General features: G+C 49.1%; 1 protein-coding gene across 2 annotated transcripts; it reads right to left on the reverse strand.

The window, feature by feature from the left end:
• Positions 1 to 2,390: 2,390 nt before the first annotated feature.
• Positions 2,391 to 20,988, reverse strand: KLHL26 (kelch like family member 26). Of its 2 annotated transcripts, XM_087769562.1 has the most exons (3): positions 20,806 to 20,988; positions 8,764 to 8,946; positions 2,391 to 5,604 (listed from the first exon to the last, which is right to left on the reverse strand). In XM_087769562.1, exons 1-3 carry the CDS (start codon positions 20,850 to 20,852, stop codon positions 4,023 to 4,025), a joined length of 1,812 nt encoding a protein of 603 aa, XP_087625688.1. In that variant the 5' UTR covers positions 20,853 to 20,988; the 3' UTR covers positions 2,391 to 4,022. The 2 variants fall into 2 exon arrangements, with proteins under 2 accessions (XP_087625688.1, XP_087625690.1); XM_087769564.1 differs by lacking the exon at positions 8,764 to 8,946.
• Between the last annotated feature and the right edge of the window lie 5,086 nt (positions 20,989 to 26,074).

The raw sequence follows: 26,074 nt of genomic DNA on the forward strand, positions 1-26,074 counted from the left end.
TCCTGAAACTCAGTTATTAGTTTGGAATGAGAAACAAAAGTTCTGGAGTCTGTGGGATGATACCGTGCCTACTCACCATTAAAATGCAGAGTAGAATCGAAGCTGTCTCTGTAAAAAATAACTTGAAGGGAGGGATGTCTATATGAGAGAGAGAGATACACGCTCCCAGGTGAAATTCAAGATAGCTGAGCCCTCTTAGGAAGGCACTGCTACCCGGCTCCGCTCCCTCACTCGCCTGACGTGCCAGTACACCCAGGCTAGACTGTAAATTTATTTAGCCACATTAGCTTTTCCTGGTCCTTAAGTCACAAGTGATGAAATCTCATTCATTTATGCAAGCAACTGGAAGATTTATTGTAAATAAAGTTCTGCACATTACACAACTGGCTAAAAATCATAATTAGAGTTGCACTGGGAACATGTTTTATTTATTCTGACAGTAGTCTGGCTTCAATAATCCTAGCATGATAAATGTCCCTAAAGTTTGCAGAGTTTCAGCAACTAAAGACCTTATCACAGACATGGAAGTGGAAACGTCTGACGAGGTTTGATGTGGCTTACGAGAGGTCCCGAGCAGTTCTGTTGCGTAGCATCATTTTAAATCAGCACCAGGGTACGGAGAGCTAGTGGGAGTGCCTCCATTCATTGTAAATCAAAGAAATGAAATTTTCCGCTGCTATTAAACTTCCAAGACCTCGGTACGAAGGCTAGGACACGTCTGCGCGAATTAGCAAGGTTCTAGGATAGGGAGAAATGACAGTCGGCTTGCCGAGCCGACAGACCCTCTGGAAAAGGGTCAGTGACACCATTAATAGGATGCAGACATTCCCAATCTCCAGCTATTCTGCACCCTGCCAAGAGTTCTAGTGCTTTCTTTCTTTATAGTTTTAAGTACAATTTCAGGCCCATAAAACATCAGAGAAGACAGAAGCTATTATCCTGGCCATGACAGGAGTCCCTAATGGGACACGCATACTCTGCAAATACCTAGAACTAATGATGCTGTGCTTTTACTGTTCCCCATCTGTTCAAGGGTATTTTAAAATGTACCAAATCAGGTTTACCCCTGTAATGTTTATTGCTGCTCTGAGACTAATAAATGACTCCGAGTGCAATCAAACATTTATCTGGCTTCGCTCATTCTTGAAGAGGAGAGGAGCCCAGTCCACTTGCTTTTCACGCGGGGCATCCTGCAAAGCGTTTTCTCCACCCCAGCCACGGAGCACGATCGCTTAGATATTTCTGTGAAGACCCTCATCTAGCTGACAAGTTGTTGCAATGCAGCAAAAGAATCAAGCCCGTTTATTTTCAGAATAACGGACAGGTTATGCACAGAACAGCCCAGAGCCACAACTACATACCTCACAGGGGTAAAACAAACTTTATTATCAATATGGATGACATGCACGTCCACAAATATTTTAGCCAGTCTCTGCTAAATTTAGAACAGCTAGAATATTTCTAGCTAAGGTTATGAAAAATAATTATTTATATCGCTATAAAAAGAACATTCCAGTAACAAAGAGAGGTGGTTCACAGCAGCACTCTATCACAAGTCTCCGTGAAAGAATCTGGAGACCTTTCCCAGCGCCCGCTCCGCAAGTGCCGGGGAAGGGGAACGCGGGGACCAGGCTCGTTTGCTGCACGGCCAGCCACAGTTGGTCTGTTTATTAAATACAGTTAGAGAATGGCTTTGTGTATCCTCCCAGCTGCAAAGCCACCGTTCCAATACGAAGGAATACAGAGGTTAAGTTTATTTTTGCAAGGTTGACCTTAAAAGTGAGACCGAACATGCTTTGCCCCCCGACACACACACGTACCTTCGAAGCTTGAAGTGAAAAATAAAGCATGGTTTCCTTATGAAGAGCTGCCAACTACGGTCACCACATGGGTTCTCCAGTCATCTGATGTGGTGTGGCTTATGAGCACTAAGGCTGCACGTTCAGAAAAACTCGGTTATTAGAGAACACCCAAACCATCAATTGCTGCCATAGAAATGCTTGTGGAAGGAAAATTTAAATAAAATAGGGAAGAATACTTAAGTATTTTAGGAAGGCGATGATGAAGGAATGACACACTCATAAGAGGATTAATCGTATTCCGCAAATAGGAAAGCAAGTAACCTTCCATTGGTTCCTAACCTAAGAAAGTACCCTTTTCATAAACATATGGAAGCATTAAAAAAAGAAAATCCATTATTTTGTAACTTTGAAGCTTGTATCGAGTTACATTTCATCCTTTCAAAATTTGCTTGTTATCTGCCAAGACTGTTCTGCAGTGTTTCTAGCTTCTATGCCAGACCAAATGAAGAGAGAATGGAGTAAATTAACTGCCTGAGAGCTAGAAAGCGGAGCTTGCCCACTGACTTCAGCATACTATACGACAACAAGTACTTTTCATTAATTTATTATTGGCAAACCAGCAAATAGATAGGAACAGATGAAACTATGCATCATTTTATCTAAAATTCAAAATGCAGAGCTTAACTGAGGAGCACGTGCCCTCACCGTATCATATCCAAAGGTGCTTTGATTTCGTTATTAGAGAAAAATACCTTCAAGTGAATCTGAGGTATGGAGTTCATGCTTTACACAGACCTGATCAATGACTCGTTAGCAAAACAGACATTATATATTGTCTCTAAAGGTTACAGCACAGTACTTAACAGCAGAATGCAATAGTTTCTCTAAAAAGAAGACTGCATACATCAAAATCAAACTTCTACAGATACAAAACAAAGCCCTTGAAACAGAATACCTGATAAAAGGAGAAACTTTCAATTCATTAATCAGTCAAATTAATTAGAAAAAATGGCTTGGAGGAAAGGAAAGTTCAGGAAGTAACAGTATTCTGTGCAGCAAACACAGATTTTACAAAAATGACAGAGTCATCTTAAAATTAATCTCTTAATTTAAAATACCCACTGGCAACAACAGCAAAAAAACCCTCCTTCCACTTAGACGTCCATCATATGATGATGCCAAGTATCTTATTTACAAGGCAAGGGAGAAAACCTTCAGGCTTAATGAACAGGTAGCACCCACCTCCTTTCCCGTACGAAAAGAGTTGGGATGACCGGGTATTGGTGGAGCGATCGGAAAGGCAAAGGCAGCGGGGTCCTGAAGCAGAAACTCCGGGTGCTCTCTGCTTTGGCGGCTCAGCCCAGACAAACAGCTGCAGAGCTCTTATTGCCAGTACAGCCAAACACATTTTTGGCAGTTATAAAATAAAAAAAATCATGCCCGTTTATATGTCATCAAGCTATCAACATGGCTTTAGTGTTGCGAACTCTGGATGCCCCAATTAAGGGAATATTTCTGGACTAGAGCATCATGCTGCTATCTGGAGGGGGCGAGGAAGGGGTCTGGAATTGCAGCGTAATCCATGCAATGAAGAACCAACGGAGGCCAGAGGTGTGCAGGGATAAGCGTTCCCCTTTTAGGAGGGGAGAAAAAAAAAACAGTCACCTTTGAAAAGCAAGAATATGCTTTCCTAATCCAAGCACCTGAGCTCTTCTAGCTCCCACTGTCCCTTTATTGCTTCTGGAGGTCAGTATGTTATACAGGTTTTGGTTTGTTTTGTTTGCTAAAAAACAACGAAGCGACCTACAATGATTTTTGGAGCTATTAATAAAAATCACACCTGAACTCTTTTGAACATACCACAGTACGTAGTTACTCCTGAGCTGTCAATGTTTGCAATGTGTAACATCGTTAAAAATATGAAAAGTTGGCAAAATGCACACCCCCCCCCATCAAAAAAAAGAAAAAAAAGAGAAAAGCTTTTTCCAGCTGTAACATCTGTTAAGTCTAACTAGCTGACAAGTGCTTCTGATGAAACACGCTTGCCAGAACACTACATAAGAGGAGGAGGGACTTTATGGAGGAGGGAACGCAAGCTATTTTTCTCCTTCCCTCACCCACAAAATGCACAATACCGTTTGCAAACAACAAAGAAACACCACGGCATCCTGATAACATGCAACACGAGGTGGTTTCACGGGCCGACGCAGTCGTGCGTAGTTATCTCTGGGTCGTTACCTGCGGTAGTATCACAGGAGCGCATGCTATCCCAGCAAAAGATTCTGGAAAATGTAGGTCCCTTTCCCATTCATCAGTTTCTGTGTTATACACCTGCACAATGCTCGTCACATTGTTCAGATGCCAATTGTACCCTCCTACGATATAAATCTTTTTTTCTAGTAAACAACAGCCAGCTTCCGACTGACCTGCACGCATAGGGCTCACCGTTGTCCATTGGTCTGTTTCAGGCACGTAATATTCCACAGCCAAAACATCAAAACAACGGTCAACGTGGTCCATGCGGCCTCCCAGAGCGTAAATCCTGTTATTTGCACTGACCATGGCATGCAGAACTCTGGGTTCGTTCATTGGGGTTTTAAACTCCCACTGATCCACGGCGGGGTCGTAACAGTGCAGGGCTTTTTTGTCTTCCACTGAAATGCCATACCCACCTGATATGTACAATTTGTCTCCTACCGTGGCTCCAGCATGCCCCCACGTCCTGCGTTTCAGGGAGCACACGTAAGTCCACTCGTTATTTTTGGGGCAATACTTCTCTACGGAGGCCAAGCTCCCTGACCGGTTCCTCCCACCGGTGGCATACACCATACCGTGGAGGACGTTGAGCTGAAACTGGATCCTGCTCTCCTGCATGGCCTGGATGCGCAACCACTGGTTCAGGTGCGGATCGTAACGGTAGCAGATATCCACAGCTCCCTCGCCACTCCGGTACTGCAGGTGCTGCCCTCCTACGATGTAGACAAAGTTGTCGAGCACGGCCACGCAAGAATGGCTGCTGCCCACCTCCATTTCCGTCAGCTCCTTAAACTGGCGCACGCTGGCATCCGGCAGGTAGTAGACTTTGCAGCTCACAGTGCGGTCGTTGTCGGTGTAGGGAGTGCCGCCGAAGGTGATGAGGGACAGGACATCCGAGCGGATGGTGGTCCGAGGGGACTGCATCTCGTGCTGACGAAAAGGCAGGATCTGGTAATTGAACGCTTCCAGCAAATACTGCCGGCACAAGACATCTTCCACCATGATGTCCAAGGTCTGGACGCTGTCCACCAGCTCTGAGGACTTCATCAGCGGGAAGCGGATGTGGCAGAGGACCTGGCTGGCATTGGCACGGCGGGTCGGGTCATACTGCAGCCAGCGGACGGCAGCCCGGAAGAGGTCTATTTCGCTGCAGCTTTTCAGCTTATTGCTCTGCAAGAAGAAAACAAGGCGCTCCAGCGGCAGGTGGAGGAAATCCTCTTCCTCAGAGATCTGGAGGAAATGCCTAAAAGTGAATGCATCTACCGATTCCTTCAAGGATGCGAGGCTAAAGGTGGTGGCCATCTGCCCGATATTGAGACACGTTTCTACGCTCATGGCAGACTTCAGAAACTCTTCGCAGAGCTCCACGACAGGCACCATCTGGAGGAAGACAGCAGCTCCCAGCACATCCTGAATACAGTCAAGATCAAGAGTCACTTCAGCACTGTACGCGAAGTCTATTATGTGTTTCAGTCCTTTTGCAGATACACCTTTCAGTTCGATCACATCTTGGCTGGCTTCTCTCATCCCGCCTGTGAACATTGCCCTGGAGGTCAAGAACACAAAGAAGAATTTTCCCCCCTTTAAATAGATGTAAAATGATGTATCACTTCAGAATTTTATTTCATTTTTTTAAACAGACTGAATCTCTTAGGAAGGATGGGGAAGGGGCAGAATAAATCAAGGCTAAATCTCTAAAAGCCAGGAGAAATTACAGTATGCAATTACTTACATAAAGCTTGCATAAACAGCGCACTAAGAAGTAATATTCAGCTACCAGAAGGTCAGGTTTTTCAGTCCTACTGGCAGCATAAGCAAGAGCGGACCACAGGACAACGCTTCAAGAAGCAGTAGAGCTCCCAGAGCAGGGAGTGTGGTACGCCGGACACCAGTGAATCCATGATATTCAACAACCAAAGGATACAACGGGATCTGCACCAGCAGAGATTGGTAACCATACCCTAAAGAGTTTAACTACGCAGGATTTGTGAGCACAAAGAAAGAATAAGCTTCGGAAGACACCTGCATTTAGGAGGCCAGCGATCCTCTGAGCTTGCCTGCAGCACTGCCTTTGGGCAAAGATTTCAGTTAGCCCTTTCTATCGTAGGCTAGCTGCAAAATGGCTTAAATATTGCAGATGCAAGGCATCTTCTGAACAGCTTTGGTAATCAGAACCTCCCCTCCAAGGTTCATTCCCAGCGCCTTCAGAAAATAGGAGTTGCAGCCACTTCAGAAAACGTCTGTCATGTTGCAGTAGGACGGCAGGGGGCTAACAGGCAATTAAAAAAAAAGATTTTGTTACAGCACAGCTGCAAGCACATCAGTTGACCAGGCCACGCAGAGATTAGGCCCTAGATCACCTCCTTGGGAGGCTTCGAAATTCCACAGGAAGCACATACCACGCCAAGGACCGCGCGCAGACATCTCGTAAAGCGCTCTTCTAGAGCGGCGCTGCATTTCCCAGCTACGGGGCCTGTGGGCGTGATGGGGACGTAACTGCACATTTGGTTTTTTATACGTTTACATTAAATTTCAGCAGGTTTTGTTATATATGGGTAGCTCGGGGGCAAAGGTTTGCGCTCTGTGTAGGATTCAACAAGCAGTAGCAGAGCAATTCGGGGGAAGCCACAGTCAAAACAGGTTGCTGGAAGAACTGTGACATGGAGTTTCGCCGTTCACTGCCACCGCACACACAGCACAGCCAGGCTACGGACTGTCATACAAAAGACCCTTTAACCTGCTGCCAGCACATTTTGGGCTGTTTTTTCCACCATCAATAACCTACTCTTTTCCATCGGAAAGGTAAATTCATTGTGGAGGCATGGTGTCATTAGAGCTGCCTTTAGGAAGCTGCAGTGACGCTAAGGTACAAGTTAGTCAGAAAAAATGCTGAACAGACCCTCCTCCTCTACATAGCACAGGAATAAAGGAATATCTTGGGAACGCTGTCAAAAGACAGGAGTTCCAAGTTTCCTGTCCAAACCAGGCTAGAAAACCTGCTGCCGTCCAGCATAAACCCAAGAAATCCTAAATGACCTAAATAAGGAAATATCTGCATATGAAATCAGCTTTCTGTAACCGAGTGACCAGGAATACTGTTCGCAATTATTTGTCCATATAGCAGATGAGAGCATTCTGCTAAAATCCCCTTGCATATCCCATGTCACAGAACAGCACGCTGCCCTGATCCCTTGCCCCAGAGGATATGCAGACATATGTGTACTCGTGCATTAGCGATGCAGAGCTGAACGTGCATAAGGAAAGAAAAGCATTATTGTTGCCATGATGAAGACAAATCATCAAATAGAATGCAATTCCTTTAAAAAGTGTTACGGTTCTAAAATGCTGATTATATAAATGCCTCAATTTCACTCTTTTCCCTCCCCCCTTCTGCATAAAAACAGAGTCTTTTCAAAAGCCAGATTATTCTGCCATTGTTCCCCAGGACAACCTTTCTTAGCGCCACAGAAGTTATAACAAGAAACCTACTCAGCAATTATATTTCAACAGTGAAAACACACTAGCAGTGGCACTGCATACAGCATTTATGAATACAAATAGTGCTATTAGCATTTGGTGGGAGATCAGCTCCATCATTAATTGCATGCCTGTTAGGGAGAGTGATAAGCTTGGAAGGTTTATGTTACCAAAGGGAGAGGGAAGGGAACAGCCTAGAAAATATGTGTGTACATAAGACAGACACCATCAGAGCAGCTGAAGAAATGGGCGAAGGGATACATGAGATAGGCCAAAGGACGCTGAAGTCCCTTCCTCTTGGTTACCTGCTCAGCAAACCAGCCTGCTCAGGTCAGGAAGGAACCTACACGTCAAGGGACTGCAAACCCCGCTGAACGGCCCTTCTGCACCCTGACTTGCTATGACCCGCGGTCTACAGCAACACCCAGGTCAAGTTCTCTGTTGTTTCGAACCTTCCCTCTATACCCATTGCCTCCAGCATGCCCCTCACTCGATGCGGCTACTGGTGCTGCCAGAGAAGATCCCTACCTCAGAAGAGAAGTCCTTCCAAGTCAGAGAACCATTACAAAAGAGTTTGACAGAGGCAAGATGGATGGATACAGTTTTTTGCTTAGAGCTGAATTTCCTGCTCTGCAATTGGTTCACTTGCATTAATTTGGCGGAGAAAACTCATCTCCATGCTTCATTTGCTACCCACACAAGATGGGACAATTCTCCCCTATCTCCCAGGCGTCTGGGGAATGCACACACAAAACGCTTCATGCTCTTCAGCCTGTGAACAGTAAGCGCTATAGACACATCAGTGGTATTTAAAGATAACATGAGCGTATTTACAATGGGCACCATCCTTCAATGGGATGACTCATTTCAGAGCCCTCGCTGCCACTTCAAAACCAGCTCAGGTAGCTCCAGGGCAAAAGCCTGTTTCCTTCAGCAGGCAGAGCAGCTACCAGTGCTGCCGAGGTGGGTTCAAGACCTGGGCTTGAACTTGTGTCTTGGCCCAGCGGCTGTAGTCAAACAAACCTCATCTGCATGCAGAGGGACGGACTCCGAGCCTCCGCATGCCTGCGGGTAATCCCACCGACACCCGTGGGGCAAAGCATACCTCCGAAGGGTTGTGTGCGGGTGGGATTTTGGGGTGTGGTGGGGAGGTTGGGGTGGGGGAGGATGGGGAAACAGAAAACCAATGGGAAAGGTAAAAATGCCTGCTTCCCTATTGGATTCTCACCTGAAATAGTCACTGCAGGCAGCCAAGACAACTTTATGAACCTGAAACACTTCATTATTTATAGTGAGGATGACATCAAGCAGCTGAGCCTGAGCTCGGAGCGAGGCCAGTCCCTGCAGTAGAGTGGTGCTGTGGCCAGGAGCAGAGAACGTGCATTTCAGGGTGCTGTTCTTGTCAGCCATGCTAAAAACAGAACAAGAGAGACAGGCTGGTTTTAAATTAAAACAATATGTGGTATACCTACAAAGCATGCTGGGGAAGATACTGTAACATGAAGCAGTTTGAACGCAAATTCCCAGCTCGATAGCCACACAGAACATCATGACATCAGTACCTCAGTTGTATTCCCTTCTCCCAACACAGAAGAGACTTCCAAATGTTTAAATTATACTTTCGCATTACTGACAACCCGTCACGCTGCAGCGCACATGGGCTTCAGAGACCATCCAAACATCAGCTAGCGGGGCCAAAATCTCCAACGAACGTTGGTGTCCCCACACTACAACTACCCCAGAGTCCACCCTGACCTTGACTTCAACCACGAGACTGAATCACAGTTGCTTATTCTTCTCACCACCTCTGCTGCCTGCAGCTGTTAGATACTCTGCACCGTCCAAGGACGGCCCTGCTAGCCCTATTTGATCCTTTCCTTATGCCTGACCCTCATGAGAAGAGCAAAAGCAAAATATTACATAGCACTGGCTGCTCTAAATAACGTCAACTGTTTGAACTGCACTGTAAACAGTCCCCTCCCAGTGTAAATATTTCCTTGGTTTTCCCAATGCCTCTCGCACATGTTCCCCTGCGCGGAGAGCATCATTCTTAGATTCGCTTGGCCTCAGATGCACTTGTCAGTGAGAACGCTGCATTCGGAGGTGAACACCAGCAGTATCTCCGCACAAGTGGAAAAGACTCTTAGGTGCTCTTTGCTCCTCTGAAAATAACCACAGTTAGGCTGCAGATTTCCTGAGCAAGGCGACAGTGGGCCAGCACGCCCTGCCCACCAAACGGGGTCCGCTCACACCAACAGAAGCATGACACCCTAAAGTCATTTGCAAATTTAATCTGACTCTGAACTACTTTTTAGGATCAAGACCTGAGTCCTTCTGGGAAGAAAACATTGCAGAAGGACCAGTATTCAGGATGGGTTTCATGTTTTCAGAAGCATCCTGCTAGTAGGTCTCTGCATTTTCAGACATATTTTATGGAAGCGTGACATAAAAAATCCCAAGCAGATCATACTGAATCTGGAAAGCTGCGTTACTTGCTCCCAAGTCCACAGTGGGAGAGTGCACTTAGTACTGTGTTTAAAGGTATCATTATTATTATTTAGGTAGAATATACCAACAAAGCCAAAAAAAAATAATACAGAGACTAGGTCCCAGTGTACCAGGGGCTCTATAATCCCATTGTTTGCTAACAACTGTCCCTAAGAGTTCACTGCCTAAACAATAATAAAAGCCACACACAATGGACGAAACAAGTAGGCAAGGTCAGAGAAGAGTCAGGGAGATGGGACAACCAAAAAGGGGATGTAAACAATCCTCAAACAATAAGGAACAATGGACAGGACTTGCTACTTGCCTAACTTATCGGACTGTAATTTCCTGCAAGCTTTACAGAAGAGGCGAGTTAGGGGAAATCTGTGATGTTCATCAGAGCACCGAGACGGCAGCCGCTTTGTGCGAGTAGTTCTAGAGCTCCTTGGGATGCTGCAGGATGCAGATATCAAATCTTTGCCGTCTGTTTCAAAACTCCTCAAGCTTGGGAACGCGCCTCAAAATTCATACGAGTTCCTACTGGGATGACTGATACCGGTCAGCTGTGCTTCTTGTAGCACAGATCTGAAATTCCTACCTTAAAGTCAAAGCATACTAAAAAGTCTTAGTTCAGAGACTGGAGTCCAGCTACAACATCCTTCCTATAATAGAAAGGATTAGCAAAAAGTCAGTTGCTGACAAGACCTTTATCCATGACTCCGCGAGCCAAGAAACATCTATCCACTCCAGCTCTTCCCATGGCGAAAGAGGAAGGAGATTGGAGGGAGCGAGTGCATGAATATTCATCACGTCCAACTCATTTTACTCTCCTCTCTGGAACAATGGCTTTGATTCGCTGAAGTCTAAAGGAGGAAACACCGAGCACAAGCAAGGAAACGATCCTGCCTCTGAACACGGTATCGTTCACGGAGCAAACCCATTTTGCTTCACGCTGGACAGGTAAAATATGCACAGACAGCTCCGGCGGCTCATCTGGGAGATGGTAACTCCGGAGTTTACCCTAACTTCATTAGACTCGATCTCCTGCAGGATTCTTCTCATGGGAATTTTCTTCAGCGTTTTTTTCAGGCCAATTTTAAATATTCCTTTTCCCAGCCTAAGGGCTTACCCATATAGGATTGCTTTCACTACATCCACAACCCTCCCAGCGCGGGTGCCTCTTCAAACGACGAGTTTTACCTGAACAAACATTCCTCTTTTTTTTTTTTTTTTTTTTTTTCCTTTTTCTCAGTTAACTTTTACAGGCACTGTTAATAACCAGAGTGTACGTTTAAAGCAGATGGAGGACTAAATCTGGGCGGGTAGATATTTCTGTGCTGGAATAAACGTGTTTGCATGTGCGATTCATTTCAATAGGTAATTGTGAACAGCTACCCCTGAAAAACTCCCTGTACTAGTTCCTTTGTCTATTTACAGGTATAGAATAAAAGGATCCAATGATTACACAATCCTCCAGGGGAAAAAAAAAAAGACAAAACAAAACCTAACAGTAAGACAAGCATTGATAATGTCCAGTTTTCTTCGGTCTGGAAAAAAAGAATTTTTAGAAGAAACACATAAGTGGGAAACAAAATTAAATCCACACAAAGCATGAGAAATCAAGTAAAAGTCTCTACAAAAAACAGAGCGGGAGGAGGAGAGGTGAGAAAACAGCAACAAACGCAGTTTGCACCGCAGTTAGTAAAAAGGGACGGGTGATAAAAGCAGGCTTGGCTCAAGCCAGGCTGCCGTACCACGGGGCACACCGTAGCACTGCACCCATTATGCCGCGTGGCCTTGCTTTCCACTCCTTGCACTGCATTAGGAACAGAGGAAGAAGCGAGGCAGCAGTTGGATGTCAAGAGACTAAAAAAAAAAAAAAAAGGCACAAAAGGAAGCCTTGAACATCTGAAAGTGCCTTTGTGAGGCTGTCCCTATCTTATTTGAGATCTGAGTATGCCGTGTACTTGTTGCTTAACAATTTGTTACAGAAGAAACAGCCTTGCAGACAAACTTCGGAAGAGTTGCATCCACTCCTCAGCAGTTCAGAACATGCCTTCAAGATAAAAGCCTTTCATCACACAATGGTGAGAAAGTGTTTATTCCGCTCCTTCCCCCTTCCCTTTCTGATGGAGGCAGGGCTGGAGAGCTTCTGGAATTTTCCTCGGCTTTGTCCTCGAAAGGACGGCACTGAGTGAGGTCCTTCCCCTGCCACAGAGCTTTGCGGAGGTTTCTGCGGCCGGAGCGTCCTTCTGCAGGGGCCGAGCACGCTAGCTCGGAGCGGGGTAAAGCGCGTCTGGCTGCACCCAGTCAAATTTATCCTTTGAAAAAAATGTAAAACATAAAAATCACATTCACCTCAAGCAGCGCTTCCACTGCACGTCCCACAGGCTTCACAGTGATCTGCAAGAAGATCTGAAAATGTTTACACGATCGGGGCCTCTAACATGAATGTGTTGATATAAAGGTGACTTTACCGGAACAGAAATCCCACTTTCCATATGGAAATAGCTGCAGCAGTGAAAGGCATCTTTATATTCATGGAACTGCATCCATCGCACGAATGGTGGGGGCAGCTGGAATTCAATAGACACATTGATTCAGAAGGGCGATCCATTTTGGGATCAAAAATGATAACATCACTGGTACATCAAAGACTGCGATAGCATCACTGGCACCCGATTTTCAAAAAGGGACTGCCAGGGAACAAGTAATGGGATTGAGGATTTGTCTCCAAGCCACTGCTCTGAAGCCAGATTGCTTTCAATCCTCTCCAGTCACCGCAGGATAGAGTTCAGCATGGTGTATGTGACCGTAGCTTGGGGAAAATCAACCCAAAACCGTACGTGCATTGCAGGCTTGTGAAAATGTTAAAGCAAGGGTTAAGGGAGTGGTTCCAGCCAGACAGCAGGCAGGGAAGGCAAACAAGCCCAGAAATTCACCTTCTGTCGCTGTACCTATTGCAGGAGCTTGGCCATGTGCTCATCCTTGCCCCAAGCACGCTGACCACATCCTCAGCTGACATGTTTCTGAGCAAGAACTGCTTGATTTTTTTGACCAGAAACAGATGCAGCGAGGAGGCATCTGAACACAGAGCTGGACGCCCAAGAAGCCTCTAAAGCCGACGGGCCGAGAGATATTTAAGGGCCATGCTTCAAGAATCGGTTCAGATGAGGCACAAAGAACGTCCCAAAGAACAACCGTCCCCGGTCTCTGCCTCCTCGACTCTCCACAACATCACGTGTAGTCCAAGATGCGTTTCAAGCTAATGAATCATTTTTACCAAATCTGTACTGATGATTAAAAACATCAAAGCTGGAATTAAAGGCTTACCAAGCATGAGTTCGTATTTCAGCATGTTTGCGACTACTGCACAAGTACAAATGGAGAGAATGATACCAGGCCAGATTATAACATTTCAGTGATTGAATTAAATAAGAAAAATCTTCTGCTACGCAACTGCCTGTCGCCTTCCTACTCTTCTTTTATAACACGGTCCTCCTTTGAGGGAGGGATAGTTGAGTGCCAGCGAGGCTCGCTCTCCATGCCAGTTCAGCATCCTTGCGAATATCCACCCACGTTTCCCCACTCTCTGGGCAGGTGGTGCTTGGTAATTTTTCATACAGGAGAAACTCAAGGGGGTTGGCAAGATTTCTAAGCAGGGCAAACTTCCAACAGCCAGCCTCTACAGTAAACACAAGCTCAAAAGGTAGGACCCCGCGGGGCATGGCTGGGGTACAAAGGAGGAGGGAAGAAAAGCAGCAGCGTGTGTGTGTTCGCATGCATCGAGTACGTAGCGCCACAGCTTTTCTGTGGATAAACAAAGGACTTGGGATTGCAAAATAGCCAGCGAGGCACCTTCCGAGCACTCAAGCCTGCAAGAAATTTTTTATGGTGAGAGCAGCAGAACTAACATAAAGCTGAAGAGTAACTTTATTTAGAACATAGGGTATGAATATTAAGGACCTTCTTTAAGAACCTTTGAAAGGCAGCATTATAGATATTTTAATAATGCAAATCATTTAATGCGTTTAGTTTCATGCCTAAGTAAAAAACACATTCAGATTCTGATTTTTAAACTACAATTAAGACACTTAAAATCAAAACAAAAGTCAAACTCCCTCAGATAAGTCACTGGTAGCCATGGTTACTGTAATATTTCAGATCCTGAGGCTTTATATCACATGCCCAAATGATGAAAATGAGTTTCCAGCGCCTCACACTAACAAATGTTACGTTAGGGCAAAAAGGCTAAACCCTTTCCTGTAGATTTGCTGTCTCACGGACTCTTGTCGGGACTTTCGGACCATGCTCCCGTGGCCTTTGCGCCCCCCTACGAAAAGGCACGGAGAGGTTTCCTTGAAGTCTGGGTGCAAGGGAGATGAGATGCTGCCAGGGAATGAGACTTAAAAATACCCGCCCTGTTAACCTACTTACGTTCCCAGCAGCAAGCAAGATTGTCACCAGCACCCCATCAGAAACAACATTTACCATCGCTTCCCTGTCCCAATTAGCAACAACAATAAGCACTTAATGATCAGCAACTAATTAAATATTAACACATCAAATGAAGGGGATGTTTTTCAGAGACACGTAATCATCTTCAGGGAAGATATGCGAGCAAAATGATTTAATCGATTTCTTTGTTCCCCTTTCCACCTCCTTCTCTTGATTTCTCCTATTTCTCTCTGCCTCCACTCATTTTCCTCTCCTGACACCCTCTCTTTCATCAAAGGCAATAAATACAAGTAGAAAGCCTGAGACTAATATCTCTATTTAGAAGTGACTAGCAATTTGGAGCGCTCAAATAAAGAGATTATAAATCGGTCTGAGTTTTAGGAGGAGTAATACTTTCTGTGAAGAAAAAAAAAAAAAAGGTCTTCTGTAAAATGCCTGAAGTTGAATAGTGAAGTTGGAGAAGTCTCGCCTTTCGCACTTCCAGTCTCAAAATTTAAGGGAAGTTGACGTTTGGCAAAGGGAGAACAAGTAACAATCACTATTTTAAAAAAAGAACAAAACCCAACAAACCAAGCTTTTTTATTTGTGTGACAGGGGCCCAACAGGCTTCTCCCTCTCACAAAGAGGGAGCTGAGGTCTCAAAAGACAGACTGCCCGGCGCTGGGACGGGACTGGGCACCGCTGGGCTCCCACGCTCTCCACTGCCGGACAACCCACGCCTGATTCAGCCTTGCATTTAGTGAAAATGGCAATTAGAGACGTATTTCACAGAAGCCAGGAGGTACCTTAATGTTTCACTTTTAAGTGCTTTCTGAATCAGGTCCTACTGATCCCTTTACATGCTTATCTGCATCCTGCTTCTCCCAAGCCGGAACCAAGGAAACCCCATAACCCAAAGTGAAGGCAGCAAGTTGAAGCAAGAGCCTTTTCAATTTTTTTTTTTTTTTAAATATTATTTTTTGTCCCCTGAGAAGTCCCAGACACGTTTCCAAATCTCTGTTTTTCTTTTTTTTCTGAGCTGGACTCACACAGGGCCCAGCAGACGCACACACACAAATATATTCTGCTCCCAGGCTTCAATCGGTAGGTTGTTCGCAAGCCAAAGGAGGTGGGATTTTGGTTTCTGCTAAAAGCACTAATAAAACTGGATGTCTGTCAAAAGCTGGCTGGCCTGGCAAAATGGAGCATTGGAGCACGGAACAAAAAAGTAGAGGGTGAAATATCCGAACACATTAAACTCTGTGCCACCTCATGGAGTTTCAACGTGAGAGACTGGTCAGTACGCGCTGTACCTGGGACAAATTGTGGGGGGGGGAAAAAGAAAGAACAAGATTCTTAAAAATGTTTCTGTCACAGAGCTAGAGTCATTTTTATGCTGGTGCAGGGAGAAATGGGAAAAGCAGTTTGCTCCTTTTCCTTCAGCAACCGAAGCGGCCAGTGCAACTCGCAGGTAGGGGCTCCGTGAGCCCAAATTTACACACGGGTAGCACGGGGGTCCTGGAGAGGCACAAAACGTCAGGCGGAGAAGATCATTTACCAGGATCTGCCATTTCTGTGCTCTCTACCCATACCCAGAGCTACCGCAGAGGATCTTGTCCTGTACGGGGATTTTCCTGGGGCGCCCTCAAGTCCTGCCCCAAACCTCCTCTGGCACCGGAGGCGACACACATCACCCATCGCTAACAGCACCCTGCCGTGCCACAATCTCAACCTCTGTTTTTACAATGACCGAGAACGGGAAGATACTACCCCACCCCCCCAAACTTTACCATGATTATATTCTTGTCAGCCCCAAACCTAATCCCGCCGAGCCAGGAACAAACTGAGCAAATATAAAAATCACTGTAAGCATATAAATTACTCTGGCAGCCACAGGCAGTATCACAGCAATGAAAAAGTCAGCTGCTCTGCGTTGCTCCCGAGCTCAGCCAGCCACACAAGGACCCCCAGAAGGACGATGGATTTTACACCACGTAAAATTTGCCTGTGTATCCACAGTACACGGTTAAGTACAGGCTCTTTATACACTCGATACTCCTGCTGACAGCACTGCCTTAAACAGTTCCACGTTTCCCCCACCATATGCCCTTACGGTCAAACCCTGCCAACCCTGGCTCTAGAAAAAGGAAAGCTACAGCAATGCCGGATCAAAAAATGCCAAAAAAGCAGAACCGTCCTTTTCCAACACACCACCACGGTCGTTTTAGCAGCCAGAAGCCGCAGCGGGTATTTTCTGCGCCCGCCATCCCTTGCACACCTCTCCCAGCAGCACCCGTGGCAGAGCCGCTGTGCAAAGGCCGAGAGGCACCTAGTGGTGTCGGGAAGCACAGCAGAGCCACCAAGGCCACCCCAAAAGTGACACCCAGCCCAGCCCCAAGCGCAGGTTCAGCGTTGGCCTTCTAGATACCACCCCACTGCTCCCTCCACCCCTGCTCTTCCATCCACCCCACTCCAGCATCACATTTTTGCCTTCAGACACGGAGCAAAGCTGATCCGTGGCACAGCTACCGCCGCTTTCATCCGAAGATCCGTCGGGACCTGTCTCAGCTTCCCAGCTCGTCACACGTCAGCAATGGCTGGGTCGCGTTCCCGCTGGGGACGGCCTGTTTCAGCTCTGCTAGCAGCTCCTAGCAGGGCAGAAAGTTCCCCCAACCAAGCAAATCACTCAGCGACCTTCTCTCACGCAACCATACCGGGCTCTTCACTCCACGCCTTGGAAAAACTTAGAAAAACTTCGAAAACAGACTACGAGGTACTTGGAGCAGCGTTTGTCTCGGCCTGTTTCTGTGGCATCTGATTGCATCCTCTGGGCAGTGTTGCAATAAAAACGACAGGACTGGTTACACGCAGAGTAGGTACTACAGCGTGCAGTGAGCCACAGCACACCTCTCCTCTCCCTGTACCTCCACCCTCCAGGTTACTGCCTCGGAGCAGCTAGGGATCTCAAGCAAAAGCAACATGAAATGATGAAACAGCAGACAACAGAAGAAAAACCCACCATCCCTTTAATGCAAACTAAAGAAATCATGTTTTGTAGCAGATGCAAGCAGCTGCCCCAGCTCTTGGCATTGTAACACCAGCTCCAATTCAGTTCCAGGATCAAATCCTCTTACCGCCGCGACTGCTTGTCGCCCATTTCCCTCGTTATCTAAATCCTCCGCGCTCACCTTCTGACAGGCTTGCGCCCATCCAAAACATCATTTTGCTTCCCCGCTCCTTGGGCGGTTCAGATCGGCACAGGCTTCGTGCCACCCTCACCGCATCACCTGAACGGAATAACCCAAGACCACCAGGAGTGCAGCAACAGCTTTTCTTAAAGGTCACCGATTCCTGTGCAAGTTCAGCATTTATCTTCCATATAAATGAGAAACTGGAAAAGACGCCTTAGCCACCGTCCCGTGATGCAAGGCTCTTCCTTACAAAGTAGTTAATGCTAAGCCACACTTGGAGGTAAGACAGGAACCTTTAAAGAATCATTGAAGTTTACTTTTGGGCTAAATAAAACCTCCAGCTCAGAAGTCTCCCAACGTTGAAAAAAGAAAGCAGCAGTTATTTTTACAGTGATTCAATTAGAGTGTAAACATTTACACCACGTCTACCAGATCTAACAACTAAATCTGTTTTAAAATTGCCATGTGGCAGAGTATAGAACATAGAAACCACACAAAACTAAACTTTGAACAGTTTCAAAAGGAAAAAAAAAAAGTCTAATTGAAGACTGAAGCTATACAAGATTACAGGAACATGAAAGCAGGGCAGACTCACAGCCCTGACCATTATCTTCCCCAACACGGTTTTACTCCATCCTCCTGTACATTTGCTCTCTCTCCCACCACTTTCTTCAGAAGGAATAATGTTAGGGGAGTTCAGGTCGACTTTCTCTTGATGTGAACCCAGACATATGTACTTTTAGATAAGGAAGACCTGCGGGTCTTCCTCGCCCATTCATTCTGGCTTTGACAGGGGGGCCGCTTTCAGCAAACACACCAGCGTGTAACAATATTAGGGAGGTTTTTGAAAAGTGTTTATACAACCTGGCTGCCTTCCTTTCTTCAAGGGATTATTCCCGATTTGAGAGACACGCAGCTCTCCTCAACAGCTTGTCTGGACCCTGCGATTAATTCCTGCTTCAAGGCCTGCACGATAACATCCTCTGCACCATCAGAAAAGATGTTTTTCCTAGATCTTTGTCACCCTGCTTTGTACAACCCTGCCTCACCAACACTGCAGCAGAGTTCACACACCTCATTCTCTAAAGCCCAGAGAGCTTCTCTTACCAAGGGCACCGATGGATTTCACCGTTTCCTCTGTACTCACTTGCTCACCAGTCTCAAAGCTTATCTCCAGGAGCAGCCCAGTATTACAGAGTGAATTATGTAGCCTGAAACTCTCCCTCCACATGATACAGAGGGCTGGGAGTAAAATCTGAAACCCATTTGTAACTCATGAAATTCCATCCATAGAGGAAGGGGGGGGGGGAACAAAGCAAGCTTATTTCAAAAGAGAAGATTCGGGCTGTTTGCTTTTCAATGCACGGCAATGGCGTTATCTCATGCCATCAGTGTCTCCAAAACCTTCTGTCCACACCATCTTGCGCAGCGTGTTCCTTATCGAATGAAAGCGCAGGATCCCCAGCAGACAAGTGAATTTTCTTGCTTTGGGGAAGCCAGCATACTTACGGGTAACTAGCATCAGCCATGCGGTAGCAATTCCAAAGATGGAAATTCTGTCCGTGCTGTTTGAGTAACAGTGCACCACCGAAATGGCATGTGTGTAACAGCAAGAGAGGACTTTGTCCTTTTGCCTTAGAGAGTAAATACTCAGTAAGTGCAAAAAAGTCACAAGTGGAAGCACCTAACAAGGAATCATTGTTGATAGGGAATGCCCTTGAAATTCTCCTCTCGCTCTATAGAGACAATGCAGCATGCCCAACGTCTCCCATCAGATTTCTCCCCTGTATTCTCCGATAAATCCATCCTTTAAAACAGAAGACTAATGACCAACAAGAAGCAGTACCCAAATTTCAACGGGCTTCACTTTAAAATTAACAAAGAAAATAAACACACAGCGATAGGGAACACGATGGAGCTGCAGCTCAGGGACCAGAACTGCTGCAGCTCCAGTCGGGGTGATTTATCATGGCCCTGAAACAAATTACTTCCATTTCTCACTGCTACACAGCCAGCACCGAGAAACTCCCGAGCGCCGAGCGAGCGGCCCGACCGACACCTGTGTGAAAGAAGTGCTGCTGTTCCTGTTCTGAAAGGGAAGAAAAAGGAGGTGCAGAGGGATAAAATGAAATGCCCCAGGCAGCACAGCATATAGTTTACACAGGCAGTCATTAGGGGGGAAAAAAAAAAAAAATATATATATATAAGGTGAGAATTCAGACAGGCTTCTCCAGCGCTGAACAATGACTGTAAGAGCTTCCCTCTCCGCAGCGTGACATACAGGGTGGTTATTTCAGGAGTGAACACAGAGAGAGAGTTAAGTTGAGGATAAATGATGCTTTGAAGCGAAGTGACAGGTTGACAGCGTAACGTTCGAGAGACAGACAACACAACTTTCTGAACACTGTCCAACACAGCAACTTTTGGATGATGACAGACAGAAAAGTCCTGGAAACAGAAACTCCTCCACGAACAGGTACCACCGCCCACCACCACAACACCCTTCCAGGTACCACAACACCCTTCCAGGTACCGCCGCCAACTTTGTGCTGCCTTCGAAGGCTGAGTGGCCCCGTAGGGACCAAAACCAGTGACCCGGGGAGGGGTTTGCAGCCTGGGGGCACGGCAGAGGGGACGGGGCGCAACAAAACGGGCCTGAAACACCAAAAACTTGCTGTTTCTGCAAACCCATAAACCTGGCGTCTCCGTACACCCACAAAGCCAGTGGCTCTACAGACCCTACCCAAGCCAGGTCTAGGTGTGATTCACAACATTCTCTGTTTTAGAGCCTCCCTCAAACCTCAGCCTTCCTCCTCATAAACTCCGCCAGGGAAAGCGTTATTATTAATTATTATTGCTATCGTTCAGAGGACCCTCAGGCACCGGGCCCTGCTCAGGACACCCCGGGACACCGGGCCGGGCTCTCCGCCTCGCCGGGACCCCCGGGGAGAGGCGCCGCCGAAAATAAAGATAAAATAAATTAATATCGTGGCTCTCGTCCACGCCGGAGGAAGGCGGCGAAGCGCCGCGGCCGCCGCCGGGCCCACCCGGCCCCCGCCCGCCGCCGCGGCCCCGCCGGGCCGGGCCCCCGCGCCCCGCCCCGCCGCCGCCCGCCCTCGGACCCCCGGCCTAGGCCGCGCCCGGGCCCCGCTCACCTGCTCGGCCGCTCCGCGGCGAACTCGGCCCCGCCGGACTCCGCCATCTTCGCTGCGCCGCCGCCGCCGCCGGGCCCTAAGCTGGGAGGCGGCGGGAGCCGCCGCGTTAAAGGCGCAGGAGCGAGCGGGGCCCGCGGCGGGCGGCGGGGACCGGGGAGCTGCTCCGCTCCCGCCGGGCCTGGCGCCGCCCCGCCGCCAGCGGGGCCTGTCACCGCCCCGCGGATGAGGGGGCCCGGGGGCTGTCATCACCCAGCCGAGGGGGCCCGGGGGTCTGTCACCTCCCCACACCTGAGGGGGCCCCGGGGCTGTGACTGCCCCACAGCCGAGGGCGCCCGGGGATCTGTCACCCCCCTCGCGGCTGAGGGGGCCCGGGGGTCTGTCCCCTCCCCACAGCCACAGGGTCGCTGTCACTGCCCCATGGCTGGGAGGACCTGGGGGTCTGTCCCCATCCCTCGGCTGAGGGCTCCCGGGGGCTGTTGCCTCCCCACAGCTGAGGGGACGTGGGAGGGCTCTGCCGCCGCCCCACAGCTGGGGGGATCCGGGGGGCTCTGTCGCTGCCGCATGGCGGAGGGGTCCCAGGGGTCTGTCACCTCCCCACAGGCCACCATGGGCCTCCTCGTGCCAGCACCCTCCAGCCGACGGCTATCCAACAGCAGCCGATGGCCCCTGCCCGCGGCCTGCACCCAATTCCCTTCGGGATTTCACATGTGTCTCGTTAAATGTCTCCTGCAGGAACCATTGTGTGTACAACCTGCCCGGGACTGCGGGGACAACCCTGCTCCCCACCACCCTGGGACGAAGCCTCCCGCCACGCCATCTGGACGATTATGGACCAGGTTTTATTGCCATAAGTGTTTGTGCAAGAGCAACAGTACCCTCCAGAGGGTGCAGTCTTGTCATCAGAGACTGTAGCGCTCCGGCTGCGCCCTCTCGGTGCCAAAGATGCCTTCACCACCCTCCGTCCCCACACATGGTCGGCATCAGAGTTGCTCCTGGCTCTCCCCAAAGCAACCGGCGGAGACGAGGCCAAGCGTCGCGGGGTCCGTGTAATTTTTAAAGCCGGCACGCATCTGGAGAGAGCGAACGGTCTAGAGGGCATTCCAGTCGTCAGTGGAAATCAGGAAATTATTCATAGCGATGGCTCTGCCAACGACTGGGGGTAAATTTCTTTGATTTACCATGCCTCGGTGTCCACATCTGTATAAGGGAAAGGGGGAATTCATACATGAGAATAAACGCACTTGGAAAGCCGTGAAAATACTCTTTCAAGTGAGCCTGATGAAAACTTCATGTTCTGGAGCCCTCCGCTTCAAGGAGAGCAATCTGTTTCAGAGGGGAAGCTGTGTATTTTTCTTATTTAAACCTTCTAAATCTGCTGGAGCATTAAAAATATTTGGCATTTCCACAGCACATTTCATTCCCAGCTCCAAATGCGTTTTACAGACATTCATTAATTAAGCCTCGTAAAACCTTTGGGAGAAAGGGAAGCAGTACTTATTAATTTGCTATTTGTATTGCTGCAGCACACGGAGACCCCAGCCAGGACCTCGGGGCCCTGTTATTTTAGACCCGACCTACTCAGAAGAGGAGATGTCAGCGCGGCGAGAGCGGGAGGAGGTGCGGGAGAGGCAGCGGATGAAAGTTAATGCCGTAAGCCATCGGCAGAGCCGGCAGCAGTCTGTCCCCAGCGTTTCACCCTGATGCCCTTTCTGCCGGGCAGTGCTGCCTGCAAGACGGAGCTGCGGGAGCGAGCGCGGCTCCCGCCCCAGCTCTCCCCCGACCTCAACGCTTGCTCTGTGCATTTTGCTGGTGTTTGGGGGCTCCTGCCCCTCCTTACCAACCCCTCGCGCTTGTCCCGCTTCCTCAGACACCAGCTCTGCTTCATTTGATACCTTCCACTTTCTCCTGGGGCCGCTTTCTGCAGCTTTAGCTTTGCAGCACACCCCCTTTCTTTAAAAGGTTTAAAAGAAACACTTTCCCTTTATTTTTTTAGGTCCATATAGGTATTTGAAGTGCATTGTTTTGGTTCAATAAATGCGCAGCAATAAAATAGCCCTGCTGACGGCTAGCCCGGCCGGGCTGCCGCTCGCTGCGGACCTCTCCGTCCCAGGCGGGTCGGCGGATGGGAGCTGTGAACGTTACACCTCTGCTTCCCCTGCAGGAAAAACCAGGCTGTGCCGCATGCTGTAAATGCCTTTCACATGTTCCCCAGATCCCAGTTAAATCGAACCCCAGAAGGTCTCTCAAAGCATGAAAAATGCATTTATAAGACGCTGGAAGGAAGATGTATTCCATAACTACTCTGGTGACCAGGCGTGCTGACTTGTGTCATGTGGAGAAGGAACCAAAAGGGGGTATTTCTCGTTATTTCATATTGCTGATGGGATTTTATCTCTCACAGCAAATCCAGGAACTTTTTAGTTACCATTATTGTTTGATTTTATGGGCCATTTGATATTTATTTTTATTTCTATTCATTATTTGTTGAGTGCACTTAGCCCCTTCCCTGAGGAGCCTGCCTTATATCTAAGGTGATTTTTACGACCAGTGTTAGCGCAGCATCTGAGCGACTCGCACAACTTTAATATATTTATCCCGCACACACAGTATATCAAGGCAGTCTTGGTATTCCTACTGTGGAGAGCGGTGGTCTGCCTGGAAAATCGCAAGTCTGCCTTACTGGGTTAAAAAGAAAAAGAATAAACTCCAAACTATTTACATTCTTCTTCTTTCTGATCTTCATTTTAAGCCATCAGGATGTATTTGAGTCATGTTTTCACTTTTCCCCCCCCCTACAAAACATGAGGTCTAGCCATGTACCTTTTACTGCAAGCCAAGCTCTCGCATATCCCACGACTCCCACAGCTGGGGCTTTAAAATCTGCATCCAACACTGTGAGACTAATGACAAAATCATGAGCTGGCAGCACTGCCTTTTTCTCCAACCTTTTCATTTCATCCTGCAAGCGCTCAGAAACAGGAATTCCTCGCAGCTCGCAGCACTATCGGTCCACGCAATTTGTGTTGGGTGGAGGAGGCAGACAGCTGGCCGCAACGAGCTTTTTTTTCCCAATTCTTGCTAGATTTTCCCCAGCACAACAAAGCTTCTCCGTTCCTTTATTCGCTCTTGTTATGGAGGAGTCTGCGAGTGACCTCCCTCTCGCTCCCTGCCTCCGCACAGCATCAGCGACAAACGCTGCTGCATCTCCTGCTTGTCACGCGTGGCTGGAGGGTGCCGTGGGCTTCTTTGGTGCCTGTGCTTCTGGCTGGTTTTATTCCCTCTTGATTTCTGGTAGACTGCTCTCTGCTAATCCCCGTGTAATCCTGGCAAGCGTGTGAGCCCGGGGAGGGGTCGGGCACGCAGGCTGGGGTGCGTCCGCGTGTGGTGGCGGAGCCGGGGCTCTCCGGGTAAAGACGGGCCACGGCATCGCGTGCGCTGGTCCTTCTCCCTCCCTTTTATTTTGCACCATCGGGATACCCTGCCTGCATCTCCCCACGGTCGTGTTCAGGCATGGAGATGTTTTATCTCCCTGAGATATTATCTGTCTCTCCTGGGAGGCTGGTGAAGGTGAGACACCCTCTCCTTCCCCCCTTGAGCACCAGTTATCTGCCAGTTGCCACTGCAGATAACTCCATGGCCGAGACCAGCCACCAGCCCCGGGGGACGCGGGACGCCCAGCGACGCGGTGGTACCCGAGCCCCCCGGGCGGGATGAGGTCTGTAGGCTCCCACCCATCCTGGGGTGCAGAGCAGCCCCGCAGGTCCCCGATCTCCTGCTGCAGAGCCGAACCGACACAGCAGCCGCTGCCAAGGCTCCGGCACGACACGCCGGCCGAGCAGCATCCCCTCCCTGCCGGGAGGGAGACGACCTGGCTCTTCGGCCGGGCTCCCACCCCTGGGCAGCGTTACCCACCCCGCTGAGCAGCGGTGCCGGCTCATCCAGCGCAGCTAACGCAGGCGTGGGCGTACGCCTGTGCTGGCAGGCGTAGGCAGGGCCATGCCCTGCGCCGAAGAGCGAGCGGGAGGAGCAGGCATGAGCGGGAAGCAGGCGGCAGAGCCACGCAGGGTCAGGCCCGGGGGAAGGCTGAACACCTTCTTTTATGAGTCTTGGGCTCCTTCCACTCCCACGCACGGCGGGGCGAGCTGACGCACGCGGCACCCATGGGAGCCGGCTCCCACGCCAGCTGGACGCGTTGGCCGTCCCCAGCGCCGCTCGGCACCGGTGCGAGGCCACGATCCAGCAAATCCCCTCTGCACATGCTGCAGTGTTAAGCACACGTGTCGTCCCCGTGAAATCAGGGGGATGGCTCCAGCGCCTGAAGGTGAGCAGGTGTTGTGCCGCGCCGCCGCGTCGGCACTTAAGGGAGCCCGATTCCCATCCGCCCGGCCAAACCGCAACCATACATCCCTGCTTTCCCTGACCAGCTTGGCTGCGCTCCTCACCTGGCAAAAGAACACACGGCAGCGAAAATAAACACGGAGGGAAGCGAAGCCCCTCATGGCCCGGCGAGCGAGGTCTGCGTTCCAAGAAGTAATGAAGCCCAGGGAATGGAAAATGCATGTCACTTGGCGGCGGGCTGGATGCGCGCAGGCGCTCCGTGCCGGCTGCCGAGAGGGTGCTTCGCCTCCACACGGCATCGCCACGGCACAGCAGCTGCGCCAGGTCCAGCCAGCGGCACCGCGCTGAACTCTGACATTTGAAGACGGAGAATAATTTGGCTTCGTTAGCCTCCCCTTCCCCCCCGCCCCAAGCGGTCCCTCGAGCCAGGCTGGAATGTGCGTGGTAGGGACAGAACCAATCCCATTAGCACGAGGAGATTGTTTTTCGTTTGGTTTTGTTGTTGTTGAATCACCCGTGGCTCCGCTTCTTTGGGGTAGTCATAGGATGGAGGACGGGGAGAGGAAACCCATGGACGTGTTTTCCCGAGTGGCCGTCCACGGCACTGCGCTCCCCTGCCAGCCTGGCTGCCTGATTTCGGCAGCACCATGAGGTTTCCATCTTTGAAGGCCACGTGAGCTTTGCTGCCGGCTCCAGGGTGGTGCCCGGCGCGGTTCGAAGGAGCATCTGTAAGGGCAGGGGCTCAGCTCCCACGTGCGGAGTCGGGATGGTGCCGGGGCCAGCGGCGCTGCCGGAGCTCGCTTTGAACCCCCGTCCAGCTCCCCACCCTGCATCCTCATCCTCGCTCCGTCTCTGGATGGAGACTTACCTCCGTTGGGGTTAAAGCTGCATTTACAGCTCTGCGTGTTGGTCAGGACAGCACCGGATTGCA

Source organism: Nipponia nippon, unplaced genomic scaffold, assembly GCF_047370975.1.
Source record: "Nipponia nippon isolate SJK-2023a ecotype South Korea unplaced genomic scaffold, ASM4737097v1 scaffold_31, whole genome shotgun sequence".
In the NCBI taxonomy this organism is placed as follows: Eukaryota; Metazoa; Chordata; class Aves; order Pelecaniformes; family Threskiornithidae; genus Nipponia; species Nipponia nippon.